Below are 20,336 nucleotides of genomic sequence, written 5' to 3' on the forward strand. Positions count from 1 at the left end.
TGTCTTCTCCATTAGATAGCGATGTTTCTCAAAGTTAGTAACGATGTCCACTTTATTTGATTCTTCTACTGGTTCATGGAATAGATTTCTGCACTTTAGGGTGTGTTCTGCGTGAAAAAGAAGCTTCAGACACTTTGGGGACCGCCTTACTGAAATAACTTCTCCAGGATGAATCCTGAAAGAACTAGGCCAATAACCCAAAGAATTATATAATTTTTTTTTTAGCTTGAAGGGACCTTAGGGATCATTTTTTCCAGATCTTCCATTTTACAAATTAGGAAACTGAGTCCTGGTGTATTAGTGGGAGAACCAGGATCACAACCTGTTCCTTCCAACTGGCAAGTCTAGCGCTTTCTCAGCAGTATCTACTGCTTCTTGGATTGTCATTTATTTTCCAGGTGACTTCTGCATATTATGGGTGTATGGGGGTGTGTGTGTGTGTGTGTGTTAGGACTTTATAGCCTTGCCAGTTTACAGAAACAAATATATTTAACATAGAAGAAAGAAGAGAGACGTAAATTCAAGGGAGAATTTTCTCTCCTTGTTTTGATTAATAGCGTTGTTAAGGGAAAAATTAGTACACTGAAGACCAGAGATTTTAGGGAATGTAAAAATGATGCTATCAAACCTGTCTCTGCTGGAATAATCTTTCCTGGTCTCCAGGTTAAGGACTATCATCTTGGCCACCGGCTCGCTCGTGGGGCACAGAGGCGGTGCGGGTGTGCAGTGTGTAAGGAACGTACTCCAGGGGGAGGCTTGTGCACGTGGCTCGCGTGGCGGTGAAAGGGGCGGGGAGGGCCCGGGGAGGGCGCGGCGTGGAACCGCGGCCGGGCAGGGAGCCCGGAGCCGCGGGAGGCAGGTGGGAAGAGGGAGGGGTCTGCGCTCCCGCCGAGGTTCCCGGAACCCCGAGAGCTGCCGGGCCGGGAGGGGCGAGGCGGTCACTGCGCGGCGCCAGGAGCGGGAGAGGCGCCCGGAGAACTTGGCCCCGCGCTGCGCCCACCGCTCGCGCTCCTGAGCGGACGCAGGGAAGGGGACGCGGCGACATGGGTGAGTGCGCGGCGCGCGGTCGCGGCGGGCTCGGCCTCGGGAGCGGGGGTTGCGGGAGGAAAGTGGGCGTGGGTCTGCCTCGAAGTGTGCATCCCTCCCCGCCTCCGCCCTGGGCCTCCGGACTTGTCCTGGGAGCGAGGCGGCGCGGATGGGTGGCACCTGAAGGGGGGCTGGGGGAAGGTCTCAGCCCAGGAGTCCCGCGCCTGGGCGGCACGCGGGGAGTGAAGGGGTTCCGGGGACGTGGCCGTCCCCCCGTGTTCCACGTTTCAGCGTGCCGCTCGGGGAGCAAGTTGGGATGGGTTCGAGAAGTGGGAACTTCGTTCGACTTCCATTCGTATAGGTTTGCGTGCAGGAAGGCGCCGGGGCAGGGCGAGACTGGGGACACTTTCTAGTCCCTGTCCGAACGAAGTGCCGCAGTTGCACAAAAGGTCTGAAGTTGAGGCTGGGGCCGACTCTCTCCACAGCGGAGCTGGGCAAACGGCGAGGCAGAAGGGGCGTCCAAGCCGGCCCAGGTGGCCGGGCGCCGGAGTGCGCGCCGCTCAGCTGCGCTCAAGTTTCTAGACGGAGTCCCCGGCTCCGGAGTTGAGCTGCGGCAGCGGGGAAGGGCCTCAGGACTGTGACTGCTGGGGTGGGGGGTGGGGGGCCGGAGGACCGGGTGTGAAACAGGCAATCCCGGCGGAGCCCGAGGAGGTGGCGTCCCGTGAGAAGAGTTGGGACAAGGGCGCGGGAGGGGCCGGAGAGAAGGAATTGCGCATCCTGCAGACGTGGTTTGGTTTGTCCCGGGCGTCCCGAGAGTACCCGGCAAGGCTGCTTTTCACGGTTGCTGATTAGCGATCCCCGGGCAGTCCGGGCTTGCTATTCAACGCCAGTGTTCTCGTTTCTTCTCGTCCAAGTCCATTTCGCCCCTCCCCCCCGGCCTCTCCCTTGTCCTTTGTTGTGAGGGATTTCTTCCAGAGTGAAGGAGGCCTTTGGGATTGACGTGCTCGGGTGGAAATTCCTAAGTTCCCACAGGCTCAAGGGTTAGGGGATGCTTTGACTGCTAATCGGCGGAGTTTATAGACACAGGCCAACTTGGAAGAAAGGAAAAAAAGAGAAAGCCGAGGACATTTTTGCCTATGAATGTTAATTGTGGTCAAGACATTCATAGTCTCTTCTTGCATGACTCTGGATGAGTTTTAGAAAGACCCATTTTTAGGACCTTTGAATAAAATAGTGTTGCAAATGATCTCCAGAATGAACTGTCTTGAAAAGTTTTCTGAAACCGAAGTATTTTCAAGTTATAAAGGAAAGATCAAACATTTCCCCAAGAATAGCAGAATGATTTTCAGGCCTTCTTTCTTTCCCTCTTTCCCTCTTTCCCTCTTTCCCTCTTTCTTTCTTTCTTTCCCTCTTTCTTTCTTTCTTTCTTTCTTTCTTTCTTTCTTTCTTTCTTTCTTTCTTTCTCTTTCTTTTTGTAGTACAAGGGCATATAAACTCTTGTTAGAATAGCACATAGAGGGAAAAAGCTCTCATAAATGGAAAACCAAAATAATTGACTTATGTAATCTATCCACTTTACTAAAAGCATTAAGATGCTGTTTGGATCCAATATAAAACCTCTAAAAAGAGTGACATTGTTTACCTTGAAAACTTAAGCTTTAGTGGACTATCTCTCAAAGGGTAAGGTACTCAAAATCTTGAAGTTAATTATTCCTCTATCTTGCATTTCCAAAGTGTGACGAAAACAGTTGGTCTTGGATTTTACTTCATTGCCCTTAAGTTACACATGATCCCCGGTTGTAGGAAAGTGTTCTCCTGAGGAAGTGGAGTTAACATCTGCTGATCCTGAGAGTGGCCTCCACCTCTTCAGAGTCCCCAGTTCCACCTGTAAAGTGACAGATCCCTAAAATTTGTCTCTTCCTTGTTCTGCCAGGAATGGACTACATTTTCCTGTTATATGTGAGGTCACTGAAAACTCAAGTAGGTGCCAGATGGCTGGTAGGAGAGAGTGGGTAGAGGAAGCCAGTGAGAAGCCAGAGGTCAGGGAAGTAGAGGAGAGAATAAATAGCAGTGGAGAGTGAAGGCACGGAGGCAGGACTCGGGACAGTGGCCCAGACACACAGTCCAGAAATAGGAAGCGCCAAGGACCGGTGGGGGCCGATGAGAGAAAGAAGGAAGGAAATCTGTCCAGCAACAAGAGAGAAAACACTTGGTCGCTTAAGGCCATCTTTCTCCTCTTCTTTTAACTTACTTGTGAAAAACACAGAAGAACTTCATTGCTTAGAACTTCTTTTATTTGGTGGTAGTAGGGGGTGAGGGTTTAGCACTGGAGTCCAAATTGCTAGGATAAAGGGGAAAACAGTGTAGCAGAATGCCTGACTATGCCAGCAAGCTGAATCCATCTTTCCCTGGTGTCATGACAACTGAAATTTATCATTTAGAGAAGGGAAGATGGTGCTGCGGGTGAATATAGAAAGCAATTTTTGCCTGACTCAGAAGAAGAAATACATACTCTAGCACCATGGAAGAATGGGAGTAATTGGTTAGTCAAATATTCTGAATAATTGATAGCCACGTCTTAATACAGAAGGCTAACCCTCAAAAAAAGCTATTTGCATAGTAGGCAAATTGCGATTTTGGCATCTTTTGCCTCCTCCTTTTAACTTCCTCAGTGATGCCTGCAGCTTATCTAGGTATGCAGCAAGGTTTTCCCTCTGCCCCCAGGTTTTGCTTTCCAGAAAGGATCTGATGAAATATTTCATACTCAAAAATGCAGGATTAACTCCTTACTAAGAATAGTTATATTTTAACTGCAAGGTTGATTTAAACCTGAAAGGTTTCTAATTGCAGAATTTCATGCTCCAGTATGAGATAAGTCAGGAATATTTTAAGTGCTCCTCTAACTACATCACTTACTGTTCTTTATTTTATTTAAAAAAAATGATTTTTAGTTCCAGAGATGATATTATGGAAAGTTTCATGGAGGGAGTGGTATTGAACTTGGTGGTATTTGGAGGGATGTGGAGGATCTGGGAAGAATAATGGGCCCCGTCTTAAAGCAGTAAGGCAGTGAATTTGGGGGAGCAGAAAGCCATGGAGCTGGGTTGACAGGATTGGACATGATTTTGGAGAGCCTTGAGAAGCAACCAGAGGAATTTAGAGTTTACTTAATAGGAAATAGGGAGTCATGAAATGTTTCTGAGCAGGGAAGAGTTGTAATGAAATTAGTGTTTAAGGAAGATAAATTGGGCAGTGTTGTTTAAGATAAAGGATAATTTGGAGAGGGTAGAAGCAGCTGTCACAGTAATCCTGAAGTAGTATGGTCCACATCTAGTTTAGTCGTAGTAGAATAGTGGCAATGGTGGAAGTGGAGAGAAAAAGATGGACGAATGATGTTTCTAAGGAAAAGTCTAAAAAATTAGGAAACTGAGCAATAAACAAGAGAATGAGATATTTTCTGGAGAATTGAAACCTTGAGGACTGGGGAACTAGTAGGTCCCTTGATAGAATATTTAAAGGATAAAACGGTTTATTTTCTGGATGCTTTGGACAGAAGATTAATTTCACTTGTGAAATGCTAATTACAAGGTGATGGCTAGACATCTAAACACAAACTTAGTAGGTTGGAAATATATAGTAAATAGAGCCCAAGAACAAGAAGGAAAATAAAGATGAGAGGGTACCAACCTGTGGTGAGAGGTAAAGCCGTATAATGAATTATCTGTTTGATGGCAAGAGTATAAGGTGGGCTGGTTGAGGGAAAGGGGAAAAAAAGATAAACACTGTGTGCAGGAAAAGAACCATCAACCACATAACATGCATAAATACCCTAAAATTAGAACAGTGGAATGTGACATCTTTAACATTCAGTGTTAGATCTGGGAGTCCATACATTTTGACAAGAAGAAAATCAGGCAGAAATATTTTGCTCTCATTCAATTTCAGTAAAAAGGGACCTGGTTAAGGATCTGTAAAATTATTTGCAAATTTAGGCAAAGAATATTGAGACATGGCGTTGTCTGGGACTCACACTGTTTTCAGGAAATACAAGCCTCCCAGAGGCAGTTATGAACAAGGTACGAAGGGCTGGGATTTGAAGCAGGAGAAGCAAATGATGATCATGCAAATCTTGGGGATCCTATTAACTCTTTTGTTTGATGAGAAGGTGGAACATAATTCTATACATTTTATGTAGCTCAGATCTTGAACTACATGTATAGAAGATACACTTGAGCTATTTCCATTAAGCAAATCAGGAACATTTTAAGGATGTTAGACTATTAGGTAAAACTTTGAAGTTTGGCCTCAAGTATGTTACATTCCTAAGAAAATTATAATAGTCTGATAGTTTACAAGTGAAAATTTGATATGTTTTCTGAAACACATATGATGGAGGGTTGAAACTAGTGAGAACTATGAAGTCTCGGCAGTCACACGGAAGTTTCACGGCAGAACACTTGAGTGCAGAAATTCATGCCTGGGTGGAAATGTATGAGTAGAATGCTGGGGTAAGCTCTACTCAGAACAACTTCAAATAACATCAGCTAATACTTCTTATATATTTTATTTATTTTAAATTTGAAGTTTCTTAGGCTATTGTAGATTACTATTGATTTTACTTAAATTTGAGTTTGTGCCATAAATTGGAATGTAGGTCAATTAGCATAAATCCTTCGTTCAATATCTTCTTGTTACAATAAACTAAATGTTTTGTAGTGAACTGTTAAGACACTTGCTTTACTTTCCAAGAAGGTGTTAACTGTACAGAAAACATAATTTGAATTGGCATGGTGTCAACTAAAAATACATGTAGTCTTAACCATACTTTTTTTTTGAAAGATATGTTTCTAAATTAAATATGTAAGATTCAATTTATTAAAACTTGCAAGGTAAATCTCATTTTATTATTTTTAACAGGAAAGGGTCAGAGCTGTCATTTATAATTACAGAAATATAGGTCTTTCTCCTAGACAGTTGAAAAACAAATACAAATTAGGGTAAATGAGATGGGTTTAAAGTCAAGGACAGAATTAGTTTCAACCTAGAAACTTAGAGGCCTTAAAAAAGAATCAGCTTCTGACTATGTCAACCTGACTGATTTGAGGTCATTCTATTTTCAACCATTTGACAAGAGCTGAGGAAATGAGGATAGATAATGTGAAGCCACCTTCTCTACACTCAGTGCTCCTGACATAGCAGACAGACAAAACCACGTCCCAACCAGCGGTGAAGCTGTATCACCAGCACACCCAGGGTCCTGCACACCGCGTGCAGAAGGCACTGTGACACGGAGCTAACACAGATTCTCCTCTGCAGTTTGTTCAGACAACCTATCAAAGTAGTCACTTACTACTTTCCCTACCACGTGTGAGATCAGCCCAAAGAACATAATGATAGCAAAATAAATATCTCTTGCCATCTCTATAAGACTTCTTGTTCTAGAACCTTTGATTTTATGGTCTAAATAGAATAACTTAGAGAATATGTTAAAAACTAATTTCAGGCTCCCACTGCCAAGACTCAGGGCCAGAGGTTTGGGCTGGAGCCGCGGACCTGCAGCTGGAACGGGCAGTTCAGCCAGTGCTGAGGATGAAGTCTGGGACCCGCTTGGAGAAACAGCTCTGGCATGCCCTCTGTCCTCCATCAGGCGAGCTGGGCTGGCCCTTGTGGCTCTCATTCCTCTACTTGTATCTTGTTGAGACTTAAACCGGTTAAGTCTTTGTGTAGTTGCTGTCTCACCTTATGATGGGGTGAGTTTACTGAAACTCCTCCCCTGAAAATTACTAATGATTTCCAGTCTCATTGTTCGAAGTATTATTTCTGTGTGTGTAACTCGGGAACCTGTATCTCTCTCCTTGACTGTCTGCTGTCTCCAGCCAGCCACCCTCCAGTGCTTCATCTTCAGTTTGTGCAAAACTGAAATCCTCCTTCCAGGATCGTACTGGTCCCCGCAGCCCTTTCCTTGCCCTCTTCCTCCTCTTTCTTTTTCTTGATGACTCAGTTACACCTGGCCTGGTTGCACTGCTGTCACAGCACCTCTTAACGTCCACACTGTCTTCTGTGGCATTGCAGCTGCTTCCCACCAGCTCCTCACCCCACTCCAGCCCCGACGCCAAGGTCTTTCCACTGCAGGTTACTTCCCTCTTCAGTCTCCCCTCAAATCATGCCCATATGACGCTCAAAACACCCCATCCAGCACAGGTCTTACGTCTCCAACGTCATTTCCTGCTACCGTCTCTCATGCATTTAATCGCTTAACTGAAAGAAACTACAAACTGATTTCATCTACTCAGCCTTTGCCTTTTCTTCCCTCCAGCTGTTTGACCATGCCTGTTTTTCCTCTGTGGCATGCCCCTTCTGTCTCTCCATGGAAATGCAAAACTACTGAACCTTCATTAGCTCAGCTCAAATATAGCTCCCGTAGGAAAAGTTTCCCTGACCTGCCCAGCTTTGTGTTTTCCAAAGCATGGGATATATACTAGCAAAATGCAAAGTGTTTTTATTTTTTGTATTTAACAAATACTTCTATAGTATTTAATATGTGCCATGAATTATTTTAAATGCTTTATAAGTACTTAGTTATTTAATCTCATAACAGTGCTGTAAGTATTATTATTATCATCTTCATTTTTACACAGAGAGGTTTAAATAATTTGCTAAACAGGTGAACGGGGATTTAAACTCAGGCAGCCTGGCTCCGGGGGTCCATGTTTTACCACCTTTCCATTTTAGGTGGTTCAAGGACATGGCATCAGGTAAAACTGACTGCTACAGTGATAAAGTTTATTCTCATCTCAGCTTTCTCTCAGTTCTTTTGATTAAGTCAAAAAGAAATCCTAATTTGTTGTTAGAAGATACATTTTCACAGCAATTACCTGAACAGATCCCCCTTTACATAACGTGATAAATGCATCCTGGTCTAGGTAAACTGACAGGTAAAGTGATACTCAAGTCAAAAAAAGGTAAAATAAGTAAAAATTACCAATGATACTCCAGATATTTCCCCTTTATAATAAAGAAAGGGCAAGTCCTAGACTTTGAGTCTTTGGTAATCATTGCTTTTAAGATAGGAAGCACTGATTTTCTATTTATGATAGAGATTTAAAGTTTTATTCAAAATACATTTCAGTAAAAATGTAAATTGTGTTTCAAAGTATGAAGTAAGTAAGAGTAACGATGGTCACCCAGTATGGAGCAAACCACACACCCGGGGGCAATTTAGTTCTGTGCAAGTGGGTGAAACGTTAGTGTCTCAATAAATTCTTACCCTAATTTATTCACGAATCAGCCATGGAACTTGGGCACTTTTGTCACTTAACCGTTTGGGCCTCAATGCATACTTGGTAGGAATAAAACCAACAATATTTATCTTACAGGGAAGTTTGTAGGAAAAAAGGAGGGTGTTTGAAAACAGCCCTTTGCGTGCAGTAAGCGCTGACCGAAGCGCTCTGTGTCGCACGTGGCGGGGAGAGCGTGCTGAGAACCGCGCGGTGCGCGCGCGCCCGGGGCCTGGGAAGCTCCGCACCGCGTGCTGGTCTGCCTTTCCTCCTTGCGCCCGGCGCCCTGCCTCTGCGTCTGCTGTGCTGCTGAGCTGCGGATGTGTGTTTCCTCCCCCGGGTATCTGAGGTCTTGTCCGGATTCTGAAGGCAGCACCTTCCAGATAATCGGCAAAAAACCCCCAGCAGACCGTTACCATCAAGCTTTTTGGCTAACCCCGTTTCCCTCATTAACTTAGTAGAAAGTTACAAAAATACAAAATTTGACTCCTGTTGCTGAAACGTATGTCTAGAATGAGGCGTGGCAGGAGACAGGAAAGGAGTCAGGAGCCTGGAATGAGCGTGTGTTTCCAGGACGGGGTCAGGGATGTGGCGCAGGAGGGAATCAGCACTGGGCCCAAGACCCTGATGAGATGGGAAATGTGGAGGCAAGAAGGACCTAGAAGAATCCTCGGAAACAGACGCCGCAGAGTTAGTGCGACTTCAGCAGTCTCCCAGGAGGACAGCCTTTCGAGACACGGATGACCGGCAGTGTTCAGTGCAACAGGAGGAGGAAGAGGGGTGACATTTCTTTTGCATTAATGGCATTTTTGTTGATCTAAGCCCATTGAAATTAGAGTGTTTTTCATAAAGGGGTGAAGATACAAGCAGATTTCAAGGACTGAAAACAGGAAAGAGGACAGAGAGAAGTAGGGACAAGAGGAAGGAGAGAGAAAGGAAGAAAGAATTTGGAGGGACCCAAGGTCAAGGAAGGTTTTTATCAGGTGGGAAAGAGCACGAACTGCTTCATATTTTAAGAAAAGGCGAATGACCTTGGGGAGAGGCATAAACTGCACACACCATGGAATGACAGGGTCCCTGAGAATGCAGTACAAAATGACAATTAACAAGAACTATTTGTATTACTTAAACAGAGTTTTTAAGGTTAAAATATATATATATATATATATAGAGAGAGAGAGAGAGAGAGGGGCATTTGAGGATTTTTGATGGCATTTGAGGATTTTTTTTTAACATGGACGATGCTTCTTGACTGTTTAAATTGTGTTACAATACGTCCAGCAAAGATGCCATAGTTTGTCTGTTCTGACATATTGTGTTGATTTTTCTCATGTTTCATTTTTAGATGATAGTTATACCTTTAATACTAAGAATATATAGATAAATATATGATCTATATTCAAACAGTTAAATGAAGCAACAGAGATGAAGCGTAATATGGTTGAATATTCCCCTGGACCAGAAACTGAGAGTGAGTGGTTCTTCTCCGAGCAACACTGCTATAGATCCGCCTTCCCTTTTCCCTCAGGTGTAAAGGGAGGACTTGGATTAAGTGGCCTATAAGGTTCCAGTAAGCCAAAAATGCCCCCCTAAGCTGGTAAACAAACACGCGAAAAAGTAAGCACAACATATTGATGAGGATGGTGTCCTGGCAGGGTCTCTCAAAATGGCAAGCAGCTCTGTCCTTCCAAGTCATTTCTCTGTGGTTTCAACGCACACTTTGTAACAAGGAAGACTCTTGAGGCTTCAGGCAGAAGATTTTGGTATTTTTCTTTCTTCCTGGCCTTAGATGTATATTTTTTATACTTACCAAGTGAGGATTAAAGAAATGACTGAAACAAAACATACAGCATTTCCAGGCATTATCTAAGGCTTCAGTAGCTTACATTGCTCACTTAGAATTCATCACGTATCATTATTAATATCTCACTAATGAGTGAGGGAACTGGTTGACATATTTTGTATTCCTTCTGCTGCTAGGATCCTAAACTTTTGAGGCTATATGTGTGTGGGGGAGTGGGGGCCAGTTTCTTATTTCTGCATTTTCTTTGATTTGTTTAATTTTTATATGTGTGAGTACACAGTGGTATCCTGTGAGGTTTTTGTAATTAAAAAGGAATCATTTTGCAAGTCTTAGAAATAGATTTTTAACCATCAACAATGTTCTCTGCTGGTGAAAAATACCACCATGGTTAATTCCTAGTCTATGAGTCCCAGACAAACATTTGTTAAAAAGAAATATCTTAGGGCATAAAGAAGGAGATGGCATTTGAGAATATAAAATAAAATACAAAACATAAAAATAAAATCTAACTCATGGCTGGCTTATCCCTTCTGGGTGTAGTGTTTGGTGTTGGCTATTTCTTTTATTTGAGACAAAAAAAATATGTAAAAGAAGTGCTGAAATGGAATTGTCGTTTCCAAAAATGCTGAACACCAAGTACACGGTAAATATATTTACTTTAGCAGGTGTTTGCTATTAGACGTAAGTCAGCTATTGACTTCAATCTAGATTTGAGGCACAGATAAGGAACATTAGGTACTAAAGGAGTTTTCTGCCATATCCTGTTTCAGTTTTTCTACTAAATAGTAGACAAAGGGCAATCTCATGATGCAGTGTTAAGTACACAAGACACATGCAACCACATTGTCCATTACTGTCACTGTTGTACACACTCTTTCCTTCCTGAAGGAAGATTTACAAAGAATAATACAGCTTTGTTTGTTGATTGTATATGAGAAAGGAAATTCAGGGTAGCAAGTCTCTAGAGAAGAAAAGTCCAGAGCAACTCTTAATGTACATGCACAATTTGTTAAGTAATTGGCTCCTTAGGTATAAATGAAGTAGCGATGACTAAAAAAGTTAGTGTGATTAATTAGTTTCATTCATTTCACAGCAATTACCTTAGTAAACGTCCCTTTACATAACATGATAAATACATCAATTTAAATAAATTGAGAGATAAAGTCATACTCCACTCAAAGGAAGTTAAAACAATTTTAAATACCAGTGGTAGCTCACATACCTCATTGCAGCATATTAAAATCATCGTTGTGGTGGAATCATTGTACCCAGGGCCACCAACACTTCCACAGCAAAAGAATACTCTGTATTGTATACTAGAAATTATTAGAGAGTAGATCTTAAGCATTCTCACCATTAAAAAGTAACTGTGAGGTGATGGATGTGTTAATTGACATACTATGGTAATCATTTACAATGTATACATAGATCATCCCGTTGTATACTCTAAATATATGCAATTTTATTTGTCAGTTTTACCTCATAAAAGCAGAAAAAATTGAAGAAAGTGAAAAACTAAATGAAAAAAGAGTACTCCTCCCCCCCAAACAGCTTCTTATATTTACTTTAATATTGATTTGACCAAACAAGAATTTCTTAAGGGTCAGCCACATTGCCGACCCTTCCACACCTAATGACAGCGAAGGACACAGGGTAACTGTAATTTCTGCTCCAGAGGGGTTTGGGTGTTACTCTGGAGGTACACAACACATGCAGGAAACTATCTGAGCATTTGATACCATTAGATAGTGGAGATCAGACTAGTGTAATGCCCCTGAAACCACTGGCCCAGAGCAGAAGAGCGCAATGCCGGCTACAGTCAGCAGGGGCAGTTCTCTGACTGAGGAGCCTTGGAGGGAACCTGGACTTCCCGGCAGAGAGCAGGTGGCAGGAAGGGCAGGCGCAGAGCCGAGGGCGGGGGAGCGCGCTCTGGGCCCCGCCGGAGTCGGCTTCCTTCTGGATGGAGGCTGCAGATTTTTCCACTCCTGTGACCACTGGGATAGGGTGGGGGTTCCACCCCGATAGAAGCTGCCTCTTTGATGTCCAGGCTATTTGTCTGCTTAACTTTCTCTTTGACCTCTGCAGTGGACTGACTGCCTGCCCTCTCCCGTTCATTTACACAATACTCCGTCAACTCTTTTGTTTTCTTACTATATTCCCCCAGATCTTACAAACGTTTTTGGCTCACGCGGGCAGCCCTTTCAACATTAGTCATTTCCACCTCTGCTTCCTTCCCTCAACCTTGGCTCCCATAACTCACCCCTGGATTGTGTCACTGTGGGATTTGCTGACTGTGTAAATGAAAACCACCCCTGCTCACACCACCAGTAACATCGCACAACACCAGAGGGCACGATTCATATCACACTGCGCATGCCCCAAGGGGTTCCTGCCGGGTGGAACCTGGGGGAGGGTGCCTGGTGGTGAGCAGAGGAGGGTCCACTAGTCACAGCATCTCACCCTTCTGTTCCCTCACTCCTCCTCATTGTCCTCCCAGAGCCCTGGGAGCCTCATCGTTTTGGCTTTCCTTCTGCTCCGGCTGGTCATTACGTCCCTCTGTTCAGTCATGGCCCAGGGCTCCAGCCACTCTTTTGCAAATATTCTTAGCTCCTTTGATCTTTTCTCCAAGAGGGTCTGGATTATTGCAGCAGAGCGGGGAGGAAGGCTTCATGTAAGAACTGAGAAGGTGGTCCTAGTGCGTGATCATGCAATTGTAGCATTTCAGACCCGGAGTGATAGGGAAATTAGCAGATTTTGTCACAAATGTAGCAGAAAGGAAGGAAATACGAGAGATAATGAGAAGAAAAGCTATCTTTTTGTTTCTTAGACTAACAGCCAGAAGTTAATATTCTGATGAGAGAGAGGAAGGAATTATCAAGAATGAGCACAAACAAACTGAAAATATTCGCAGTTCAGGCAACTGCCAATTAATTCAACTTCATAGATCAAATCCCACATTATTAAATAGGAGGGTGATCTGGTATGACTTCTACCAGCCCAGGGATTCGGGATTGCTGTGTTAATCTGCTTATCCAGAGGGGTGTTCTGTTACTTCCTGCTACCCACGTGGTCCTCCTTGGAAACTGTGCAAGATGACAACCTTTCCGGATGAAACAGTATTTTACTAAGATTATGCAATTGGCTTCATTCCCTATCTGAGTAGAACCTTCAAACAAGCTCTTAAGGTCTAATTTCTGTGATACAATCAGATATAATCAGAAATTTGTGTATGCTGTGACATATTCAGAAATTTATAAAATTTGACTTAAAGATGTAAGGACATCCGCTTATAAGTGAAATAATTTAATTCAACATACTTAATGACAAATTCTGACTTAATGGACAATTACACTATTCAAACTAAGGTAAAAAATGAAAAATTTGAAACTTTAGGTATCAGAGAATTTGATATAGTTAAGCGTTGATAATGATGGAATACCAACAACTTTTTATCCCTAATTATTTATGTATTTTTTTTCCTTTTCCATATTTTTAATCCTTAATATGCATGATTTGAGATGAAGGGCAAAGAAGAAAGATCTTTTTTCTTAACACATCTCATTTCACGTTCTTACCTGTCAGTGTCCCTAACGCTGGGACACTCTTCTATTTCCTTTCTTTTTTTGCCACTCTATTTTTTCCCTTTTCTTGCTTTTTCTTAGTTCTTGAAGTTCAAAATGATGAATATTTGAAGAAGGCTATTACCCTTGGGGTTGAAAGACTCCTTCAGTTCTCTTTCATCTTCTATGTAAAGGACTGACCCAAAGCAACGTAATTCAGGTAAAACACTATATAATGAAAGTAAAGAGTTCTGCACAGGTGAGTTTTAAAAAACTAAGTGGATATCTGTAATGACGTCTCTTCATTTTCCACCGAAGCTTTCTTAAATTAATACGTGGTGCTCCGCACCGCGGAGTTTCTAGATGCAGGCGTTACAGGGAGTATCTCTCTACCCCGATCGCTGAAGAGCACTGGTGGGCGTGACTGACCTTCCGGTTCCTGCCAGGGCTGCAGAACCGAGGTACAAGGAGCTGGCTGCTCTCAAGTTCAGCCAGTCCTGCTGTTTTCTTGGTCACTGGCTTTCTTCTTCTGTCCCAGTGGCTGTGGCTCTCTGTTTATTTATTGGCTGTTTAGTATGAGAAAGCATCTAGTCTTTGATCATTGACAACAAATTAGAGCAATGAGCATGCCCATCACGGTCCATCGGGTATAATCTTAGGCTGTTAGGCTCTTGGCTGGTTTGCTGCACTTTACTGTCCTGAAAGTTTGAGAAATCTGACTGCTTTGTTGGTTGTTGTTTTTCTATTCTTATTAACACTTGCCAAACCTTTTGTCGTGCATCTTTAGAACCATGACAGCTTCTAGGTCAAATTTCAGTTTTGATCCCTGCATCTTTAGAAGAAAAGCTGAGAACTGAAATAGCCATTTCCTCTCAGTGATTGCAATGGGTGCTGATTAAGCTGCATGCTGGTGGTTGGAGTCATAGCAACAAGTCCTACTTGCTATCTTTCAAGAATCTCAATTAAGTTTCTTTGGTCTTTGAATATCTAACTACAGAAAAAGTTTAATTTCCTAGGGAAAATGAATATGTCCTTTTCTTGGAGAAAAACATCATAGAGTTAATTAAGCATACTTTTCTAAGGTTTATTTCTGAACTAAGCTAGAAATTATTTGTACTCCTTTTTTTTTCTTCCAGTTTTCATAATTAGGCTTTCGATGGGCTTAATCTTTTAATTTTAAAATGATTAATTGCCAAGTTGTTGTGTACCATTGCTTGGGTTACTGAGATAAACATACCCAGCAGTAACAAGGAGAAGTTTGTTGAAGTTGCTACAACGTCAACAAATACTCAAGTTTTATTTTTAACAAAGACTCAGGACAGTTTGCAGTCAACAATGTTATTTTGAGAGGGGCTATAATTATTTTATTTTTCTAGAGAAAGGTAGATTTGGGGAGGTAATTAAGTTTTTGATACTGAATTCTACTACTATGTAAAATAGAATTTTTTCTTCCTTTTTTTGCAAGTCATAAATATTTGTAATTTCTCCCTATATGAAGATTTTTTTGGAGGCATAGAACTATAAAGCTTAGACTTCTCCCAGATGGCTTAATGGTGGGAAAAGTTTATATTATTTTACTTTTTAAATCAACTTGAATAGAATTTTATATTCTCCAATCCATTACTTTCTAGGAGAATCTGAACAAATCAACCTTCCCTGGCAAATTCATGGCACTTTCCTTCCATTTTTTGATTTAGAAAGTCAGTTCTCAAATCCTAGATTCACTGGTTTGGAAAGGTGATCTAAACTCCCTAAGCTTTCCTAAATTTCCTAAGTTATGGTATTCTATTTGTTATTTATAAGCCCAATAACAATACCGTATACTGCCTGGAGTTCTTGAGAAGTGTCAGTGATGGAGTACATTAAACTAGTGTAACAATGTGTCAGACCAAGAGATGGTGCTCAATATATACACGCATACACACACAACACATACACACATGCACACACATGACTATGAAAGTAAGTTTGTCTTACCAAGTCTTTTCTTTTTAAAGATTTATTTATCTATTTTTTATTGAAGTACAGTCAATTACAATGTATCAACTTCTGGTGTACAGCACAGTGTCCCAATCTTGCATATACATACATCTATTCGTTTTCACATTTTTTTCCATTTAAGTGTCTTACCAAGTCTTTAGTCTCAATTTTTTAAAGTCTATCATACAGGAAACTGTAGATTTGTGAGTATAAGACAAACTCCAATCAAATCAGTACTAATTTTTCAAACCCAATGCACAGTGTAGCCGTGTTTTTTTTTTTTTTTTTTTAGGAATAAACTAATGATTGATTTTGTGAATAGAAGATATTATTAGGTATAAACTAGAATTAAGAGCAAGACACCGCTCAAAGGATTTCTAAGGATGTCTTAAAAATCAGAACTTGTAAAGTCTATCTTCATAAACTATTCATGAAACAACTTTTAAATGTGTTATTTGCTAGACAGCATACTTCATGCTGGATATTGCCAGTACAAAGATGAATAAAATATGATACTTGATATAGTGATAAAACAGTTGGAGTTACAAGATATAACAGATGCTGCAGTGGAAGTTTGTATGGTGTGTCTGAGAAGAGAGTAGTTAAATTTCTCCTAAAACATCAGTGATGAATTCCTAGAGACCATCTAGGACTGAGCCATAAACTTGAAAATAGTTTGCCTGACACATGGATCAGGGTAAAGGCATTTTAGCCAGAGGAGTAGTATGAATAAAGCATTGAAGTGACAGAAGCATGAGCTGTTCAACAGATTGTAAGCAGATCAGCTGACTGGAGTGTACAGGTGGAGTGTGCCTTGATCAAGAGGACTGAAGAGGTAAACAGGAGGCAGACTGGGAGGTCTCCATCAACATCCTAAACAGCTGACCTTTGTTGTAGTAAACCTGATGGATTTGTAGTAGGTTGGTAAGACACTTAGATTTTTATTTCATTAAGATTATTCTAGCAGCACTGGAGAAAAAAAATATAAGTAGGAGATTAGAAAAAAACAAGAAAGAGTAAGAAAGATAATTTCTCAGAATAGAGGTCAAAATATCAAATAAAATACTAAAAGATCTAGTCTAAAAGTGTCTTAAACATAATTATATTCAAGTAACATTTATTGGAATGGAAGGATGGTTAAAGATCCAAAATTTAAGTTTTAATGTTCAAAGTGGAAAAATCATATGATCATTAGTGGATCTGTATTTAATACAATTCAATATTAATTACAAATAATTGCCAGTTATGGTAAAAACTGTAAGCAAATTAGGAGCAAAATAGAACATTTATAAACAGATCCAGGCTACCCTACAGAAAGCTACAAGCATCATTATATTTAATTGTGAGACACTAAAAGCATTCCCAATACAGTCAGTAATAGGACAAAGATGCTTATTCTGAAGATTACTATTCAGCACCACCGTAGATGTCCTAACCAACGCAATCGGAAAAGAAAAATTAATTAAAGAGGATGGATTGGAAAGAACAACGAATTTGTTGTTACTCAAGATGATGCATCTGTCTCTGTGGTAGCCTGAAAAGATGCTACAAAACAATTAGAGATAATGAGAGATCAGCAGTGGCACTTGGCATAAGGTCACCATATATAATCAGGAGTGTTACTGTATGTCAATAATAACAAAAGAAGGTTAATTAAAATCCAATTAACAATAGCAACACTTCTAAAAGAATCCTATCAATAAACATACCCCCCAAATATGAGATTTTAATGGCAAAAAGTAAATATGAATATATAACAGGATGTATTTGGTTAGTAACTGTGAAGTGGCATTATCGTAAATATTCCAATTCCCTTTTAAATTAATTTATATATTCAGTGTAATTCCAGTTAACAGTCCCAAATAATTTTTCATGGAACTGAGAAACTGATTCTAAAACTCTGTATGGAAAAGTGATGTTCTGCCAATTGTTCACAAAATTCTGAAAAAAAAAAAGGAGATGGGACTACGCCTAACAAATATCTAGATTTATTTCTTAAACTACAAGAATGATAACTGTGGTTTGAGCACTAAATAAACACAAAGGAGAGTGGAACTCAATAAAGCAGATTCACGTTTCTCTGTGTACTTGATATATGATAAGAGAAATTACTAGTCATTGTAGGATTATTCAATGAGCAGTGTTGGGATAACTGGTTTGTATAAAGAAAGTGAAGAAATCATTTTAATGCCTCACACTTTCTGTAATATTTCACTCTGTATATGAAAATAAATTCTATAAGGCTCTAATAAGAGGGATCTAGTAATGATCTAGGTGTGGAAAACCATCTTAAAGTCGTAAAGTTCATGGAATTGAAATAGAGGAATGAATATAACAAAACAGAAACAGACTCATAGATACCGTATTCTAAAGTCTAACCTTGATGAATTCTTCTGGTCTCAGATGTGATTTCTGTTGGTCACTAATTATTCAAGCTTTTCTAAAATCTATTTCTTTGATTTGCCTATCAATCACTTATGCACAGAATAAAATATTATTTTAATATTTAAACCTGATTTCGGTGAGTATGTTAGCATATTAGACTGTCAGTTTGCAGAATATTAAGATGATAATTCTAGTGAACCAGATAGTGTCCAGGAGCTTAATTATGTAACTGCCTACACTGCTTATATCCAACCATATTAGGGAATGCAGGATTTCATATTTGTTTTAATTTTCTATATTTATTCAATTCTGGGATTTTGTTTTGTTTAACTCAGGGCAGTTCTGCTCATCAGTCCTGCAGTTTGTATAACGTGGTGGTGGTCTCTGAGTGACAGCTCCTCTGGGGCAGTCTGCGTTACTCGTAGGGTCACATGATGATCAGAAGCAGTGGATTCTCCATGAAATCTCCTGACTCACAGCGGGGGTCCGTCAGTGGAGCTCACTACCGGGTGCCATTCATCTATGCCTGTTACAGACTCAAGCCCCTGTGATAGTCAGCCCTCTTTGTTGTAAATCTTCACTTAATGAGTGCTCGTGGTGCACACCATTGGTTCTGAGTCACAACGTCACACTGTGAAGTCTGGTTTATTTAATTGCCTACAGTGAGCAAAATCACAGTTTTAACTTAAGAAACTAGTTTGAGAGACAACATATTTTAAACCACAGACAATGAGTTAAAAACTGTGAAGTAAACAAACAAACAAAAAAACTGGGGAAAAACATCAGTGCAAAGTATATTAAGATGACTTATTAAAATTGGGTAAGACAAGGCTGAATTAGAAGTCTGTCTAACTCACTGAATTTTCAAATATGAATAGCATGTTTTTAATTCCTAGCACACACGAGGGATTCAAAGCAACTGTTACCATGGTTTTGGGAAAGAAAAATCTTCTATTTCTACCTCAGTGAATGGATCAGAATGATTTAAAATTACCTCGGCACCCTTTATATAGGAATTAATTTGGTGTGATTTTAGGATAGTTTGTTTTCCAGATAGATAACTAATAAAGCACTTTTCAAACCTAAGACTGTGATTCTAAGTACATTACTCTATCTTTGATTAAATCTTTTTTGTTGCATAAAAGTAAACGTTAACCTAGGATGGAATAATAAATTAACCAAATTAAAATGATGAATGTTTTAATATACAATATAAGTGTTTAAATGTTTCTAAAGAGTTGGCTAGAAACTGGTGAGAAATGAAACTCTGGAGGTATTAATGCAATGCTGAGGATCTGGGATTGTGCCGCTGTTGTTTGTCCATTAATTTCCTCACTAAATAGACATTGAGTGAATGCCCACTGTGTGCCTGCGGTGAGCCCGCACTCCGCTCGGTGCTGGGAATGTAATGATGATGGAATCTAGGTGGTTGGTGATACCACAGATATTCATAAACTCATGAGGGAGAAACACAAGTAGATAATCGCAACTCCGGCCTCGGTATTTGACAAGATCCAGTGAAAAATAACCCTTATTACTCACCCGAGTTTGGATTGAAGACAAATGCTCTGGCAGATGGAGCTCAGAGTGTTAGCTCTTTTTACTACTGACAGAGATCTTGGGGAACAGGACTTAAGCTAGTCTCTCCACAGGGGCTTTGTAGGACCTAAGCTCTGAGCTGGACAGACTCACCCAGATGCCGGCAGCGTGTACCCACGGCCACCTATCACAGCTTGCCCCTCCCCTGACCCGCGGCCCGGAGGAGCAGAGGATGCAGGTCAGAGCTGGAGGATTGTAGACGTGGAGACTTTGGGGATCATGGACCTCAGGGAACTCAGCATAGTTCAGAGGGTGTGCAAAGGTCGAGTGTTAGGAGAGACGTGTGGAGGGAGAGGTGGGCTCCGTGTGGTACAGGGGCTTGTGGTCGTGTTGGGCAGCTCCAGCTCTATCCTAGGAGCCACACGGACTGAGGGTTTTAAGCGCATGGTTGACATGGTCACATGATTTTTTAAAATGTCATCTAGAAAGCATTGTTCATGTGGATCTGAAAAGGACAAAACAGACTAAAAGTTCTACTCACCAGGCTCTTTTCATACGACAAGGTTGAGGCCATGCAACACAAACAGGGATGATAAGGATTTGAGGGGATAAGTTAGAAGACATTTGTTATTTCATCCTTGTAACCTCTTTTTAGCCATTTCACTGCTCATTAGCACCTCCACCAAAAGGGAGGACTGAGGAGCTGAGTCAGACCTTTCTAATGTTCTTTCAGAACTGTTCTGAGGAATAAGTAGTAATTTTTTT

The 20,336-nt window shown here is 41.0% G+C and overlaps 1 protein-coding gene across 1 annotated transcript in view; it reads left to right on the top strand.

Annotated features, from left to right (window-relative positions):
- Positions 1–757: 757 nt before the first annotated feature.
- The window catches only part of GPM6A (glycoprotein M6A), a 222,281-nt gene continuing 202,702 nt past the window's right edge, over positions 758–20,336 (top strand). Inside the window, exon 1 of the mRNA XM_032468657.1 lies at positions 758–1,047. Coding sequence (XP_032324548.1) covers positions 1,044–1,047 — 4 coding nt within the window. The 5' untranslated portion in view covers positions 758–1,043. The remainder of the gene's footprint in view (positions 1,048–20,336) is intronic.

This window comes from Camelus ferus, chromosome 26, assembly GCF_009834535.1.
Source record: "Camelus ferus isolate YT-003-E chromosome 26, BCGSAC_Cfer_1.0, whole genome shotgun sequence".
Lineage (NCBI taxonomy): Eukaryota > Metazoa > Chordata > Mammalia > Artiodactyla > Camelidae > Camelus > Camelus ferus.